The sequence below is a fragment of the Gavialis gangeticus genome, unplaced genomic scaffold (genome assembly GCF_001723915.1).
Source record: "Gavialis gangeticus isolate Ggan-Ray unplaced genomic scaffold, GavGan_comp1, whole genome shotgun sequence".
Taxonomy (NCBI): domain Eukaryota; kingdom Metazoa; phylum Chordata; order Crocodylia; family Gavialidae; genus Gavialis; species Gavialis gangeticus.
This window is the reverse complement of record NW_017729016.1, coordinates 8372161-8377086: the sequence shown is the minus strand read 5'-3', so window position 1 is coordinate 8377086 and position 4926 is coordinate 8372161. Positions and strand designations below refer to the sequence as shown.

Genomic DNA, 4926 nt, shown 5'->3' with positions numbered 1-4926 from the left:
CAAAACACATCCCGGGTGCATCCTGCAACAAATGGTTCTTAAAACTGGTAAGTAATCAACTGAGCAAGCAGCTAGGCCTTTAAACAAAAGGGCTGCAGAATATAAGAGCACAAGTCAAAAAAAAAAAAAGAAGGAATTCCCCTGCTTCTATGGGAGTCATGTAAATATATTTTTCACTGCCGTTTGACAATTTGAGGCAAAAGATAAAAAAAGTCTATGAAGTTTGGTCTATAGCTCAGTACTGTAGCCTTTTACTGGAGTATATTTGCAAAATCAAATCTGAAGGGAAAAAAAAGAACACATTGCATTTTTAACGTTACTTCCATCTTCATGGTCACTGAGTTTTCTGGGTCTGGGTTTTGGTTTGAGTAACTGTATAATGCAAGTTACAGTTCAAGATGTCAGTCTCCACTGCCCTTCCCCATACCAGACAAGCTCTTTATCACACCAAACCAGAATCTTTGGCCATACTATAGAAAATGCCTTTCTTCTGCAGTAGATTGGCTGGTGAATCACACTCCACAACTTCACCTTTATCAAGGACTATAACTCTAAAACAGGGAAGGGGAAAAAAGCAAGTTAGAATACACTTTACCATAACATTCTAGTGAATACACACAAGGGATCTTACAAAGCAGCTCACATCTAACAAAACAAACTTCTAGGGATATGAAAGGATTTTAAAGATGAGCAGAGATTATGTCCTGTACCTCACTGATCTCATTTCAGATGCACAGAGTTATTCCGCTTCAACAGACTAGGCCAAGAAACTTACTGTAGTGGAGAGGTAATAAAAATAGGACAAAAGTAAGAAAACCAGAGTACCTGGTTAAACATTTCCTTGCAGCTAGCTACCCTTCAGGTCACCCGAGCTGAGGGCTACTGCTCAAGGCCCACAGCTTTGGTGCTCCTTCTCTCCAAACAGCTGGTGAGCCTAAACTAGTTCTGAGTGTAATCTAGAAAGACAATTTCTGCAGGTCTGATACAGATAAAAGGCTGTTTTTCCATTATGGTGTAGCTCCCCATTCCTGTGAAGGGAATTATGGAGAGAAAGCAAGAAACCACTTTTTGGAAAACTGTCAAGTGCTGACCTTTACCAGTCAGTGACAGAATGGAGAAGATGACCTGATCCAACTCTGCTCTCATCCACTCCTGGCAAGTTTGCTATGGACAATGGAGTTACTTAACTATGGCCAAGGGCATAACTCAACCCTCAGAATCCTTTGATTTGAAACAGTGGAAGCTGGAGGGAACCTGTGAATTTTGTCTGAGTGCAGTCCTAGCAAAGAATAGGAGAAAGTTATTTAAAAGTTGGACCACCATTCATGTGGGTTAACAGCTTTGTATGCAACATAAACAAGATAGAGGCAGCATGTGCTATTCTTCTTCAGCAGACACATTTCTTTACCTTGTATAGTCCATAATAGTGTTTAAACGATGTGCTATAGTCAAAACAGTGCATCCTTCAAATTGAGTCCTTATTGTTGACTGTATAAGATCATCAGTTTCAAGATCAACCGCTGCCGTGGCTTCATCTAGAACCAGAATTTTGGACTTTCTAAGCAGAGCTCGAGCAAGGCACACCAACTGACGCTGTCCAACACTTTGTGAAAACAGAAAAAAAAAAAAATACTATTTTCAGAAACAACTCAGAGCCTTTAGCTTCATACCTTGTTGCCTGTAAAATCTCTTCTCTGTTTCAGATGCCGAAATTCCAGTCTGGTACTACCTCAGTGTAAAAAAGAAGCAAGAGCCACACCTGAGGAATTCTTATTATAGCTCCTACACAGCAATTAAGCTTTAATGATGTTTTAGCCAGTACAAATTGTGATGAAGTCCACCGTTCTGTATCTGCACTGGTCTGGAGGCAGTTTGCAACCAGCATGTTGAATGCTGTTACTTACAATTAATATGGCACAATAACAGTCTTATAACGCAATAAGAGAACTGCATTTGTTCAATAAAACAAATTGTGAACAACTACAACAGATAAGAGTCTAAAATGTGCCTAAGGATGCTCTAGCCAATAAATACTAGCCTTAAAAATACATGTAAAACTTGAACTTTACCATACTTGCAGGAAAAAAACCAATTATGTCCTGTCTGTTTTTTAATTAAAACTTCCCCAACACAAATATTTCAGGTCTTACACAATGAAGAAAAATTCTTTATCGTTAGTCACGCTGCATGTCAACTATGTAGATGTTTAAACAGAACATAGGGTCTTTGGGACAGGAATCTCCTTTTATTGGGGAAGTAATATACTAAATCCAGCATTTGAACAAAACAGAAAGAACACACATATACACCCTTCTCAAATGTTAAAAAGTGTTGCTTTTAGACATGAAAAAAGGTAATTTTACTATACCTTAGATTTTCTCCACCTTCAGAGCACTCGTGATTAAGTTTATCAGGAAGAGATGATACAAAATTTTTCAAGTGAGCCAGTTCTAAAGATGTCCAAACTTCTTCATCAGAGTATTGGTCAAAAGGATCAAGATTCATACGCAAAGAACCAGAAAACAAGACAGGATCCTATATAGGAAAATGGCACAGGATCAACGATTCTGCATAAAAAAAAGACTATGGCAAGTAGTCCTGAAAGATGTTATCCAAATGGCAAGGAAAATGGCACAGTTTGTAGGTGACCGAAGGGATACAAGTAAAATAAAGACATACAAAAGCCTGATTCAAAAATCAATTAAAGGGAATAGAAAAGTTCCCACTAACTTCACTGTGCTTTGGATCAGGGCCTAAGAAGGGTATTAGTACAAAAATCCAGTTTGTTAAAGCAACAGTATTTTAAAAAAAGTACTTGCAATACTGACAAGAACATCAGACCTACCTGAGGAATAATAGTGATCTTGAACCGCAAATTGTGGAGCCCTATTTTTGCAATGTCAACTCCATCAATAATGATTTGTCCTTCATCTGATTCATTGATTCGAAATAAGCCTAAAGTGAGAGAGGATTTCCCAGCTCCTGTTCTTCCAACTATTCCTACCTGTTGGAAAACACACATATGGAAGTTACCAATGGAATTCAGCTTTTCCCCCAAAGTGAAAGTACTAACAGGAGTCTCTTACAGCAGATGCATTTTCAGAACGATTTAATACAAAACAACTTAAGGGAAAAAAAGAGTTGTTAGTATCAGCAGCCAGAAGGTACAGAGGAAGTCTTTGCAAATGGAGATTCTTCCAATAGCACACTAAAATTCAATGCCATGTAGAAGACCTGTTTGATTTCACTAGAGGAAAATGCAAGTGTGGTGAATGCATGTGGTAGAAATGTTAAGGCAGTTCAAACTTGTACTTTTTAGAATGGTGTTCCACAGCCCCAATTTTGAAATGATACATTTGATGTTTTTATTGTTTGAATTTAGGATATATCCGTATTTCACACAGCACTTAATCATGTGTTACACTTGCTAATCAAATACGGAAATTTCCCATTTTTTCTATTTCTATGGCAGGTATTACTTTAGAATGGACTTGTTTATTTGAAAGTAAAACGAAAAATATGCTAACCTGTGTAACTGCAAGTGTAAGTCATTAATGTGTTACAGATGAGAACTATTAAATATCACACCCAAGTCTCGTTTTTCTAGCGCACACAAGTTTTACTGTATTGTTTTGCTTATGTCTATTAAACAAGGTAATTAGTTCAAGTCTGTAATATTGCAGTTTGTGTTTGTACAGAGAAACATCATGAGCTCAGGCAGGGAAAAAAGGTTTAGTATACAGACAGCACCCCTATCTCCCTCTGGCTGTAAGTCTTTATAAGATTAGAACCCATTATAGCTGCCAACTAAAGAATGCATTCTTGCAACCCCAGTAGCAGAAGCTCTATCTATCTATCAATGCTGACAGCCCCAGGGCTCAAAATTCCTGCATCAGCCTAATGTGATGTCACTATGCATATACACCAGCTTGTAAAATTAAGTGCTTGTATAAAATAGCAGATGTGGTGCTTACCTTCTCACCTCCATTTATGGTAACATTTATATTTTTCAGAACTAAGTCCAAGTCCTTCCGGTAACGTAAACCATAGCCTCTGAATTCCACTTTCCCTTCGTGAGGCCAGGTGCTTGGAGGAGCAGTGTGCTCAATGCTCCATTCAGCCTGAAAGAGCAGGCAGATAAGTAACATGCACACAACCCTTTCACAGCCCCCTTAATGCTTGACAAACCCTGATCTAGTTCTAAAAAATCCATCCTGGGAGCCAGGATAGTGGAGAAAAAAAGGCAAGAGTTTAGTTTTTAAAGAGGGCTGTGCTGGAAACAGAAGACCGCAAATCTAGCTGTGCAATGAAGACAACAAGCCTGCATGATGTAATCAAGGGCAATGGTTCTGCAATCCACTGCTGTCAAGGAGAAACAGGATATAATTAGGAGCAGCTTGCCCAACAGAGAGAACTGAAAGCTTTACAAGACCACAAGATAAACAGGTTTCACCTCTGCCTTAAAATGGATTGTAAATAGGACAGAACTTAAACCATTCTGTATATGCTAGTAGCCCCAGACAATGAGATCTGCACTCATTAGCAGTTCAAACATAAGCAGTGCATCCCACAAGATCTGACACAAGTCACTGAAAGTTTCTAAAAACCAGGAAGTTTCATTAGGTTTTGTTCTAAAATCCCAACTCAGATCAGGATCTGCAAGCAAGTTTTTGCTTTTGGCTTTGCAGAGATCAAAAGCCACAGATGGCAGCCACAAAGAATTCACAGCACTTCACATATAAAAATAGGCTCAACTTGGACTGAAACATAAGTAGTCATCTTCCTTCTAACCCAAGAAGAAAGTAAAAACTTTTCCTCCAGGAGGATGAGGCTTTCATCAAAACAGAAGAAGTTTCCCAATCACAGGCCCTGATTCTCATGGGGAATTTCAATCACCCTGACATCTGCTGGAAGGGCAATACAGCA

At 38.7% G+C, this 4926-nt stretch overlaps 1 protein-coding gene across 1 annotated transcript in view; it reads right to left on the bottom strand.

Annotated features, from left to right (window-relative positions):
• Positions 1–6: 6 nt before the first annotated feature.
• ABCC1 (ATP binding cassette subfamily C member 1) overlaps positions 7–4926 on the bottom strand; it is a gene marked incomplete at its 5' end in the record, with an annotated part of 77312 nt that continues 72392 nt past the window's right edge. Inside the window, 5 exons of the mRNA XM_019512596.1 lie at positions 7–551; positions 1409–1603; positions 2369–2535; positions 2846–3004; positions 3975–4121. Coding sequence (XP_019368141.1) covers positions 443–551; positions 1409–1603; positions 2369–2535; positions 2846–3004; positions 3975–4121 — 777 coding nt within the window. The remainder of the gene's footprint in view (positions 552–1408; positions 1604–2368; positions 2536–2845; positions 3005–3974; positions 4122–4926) is intronic.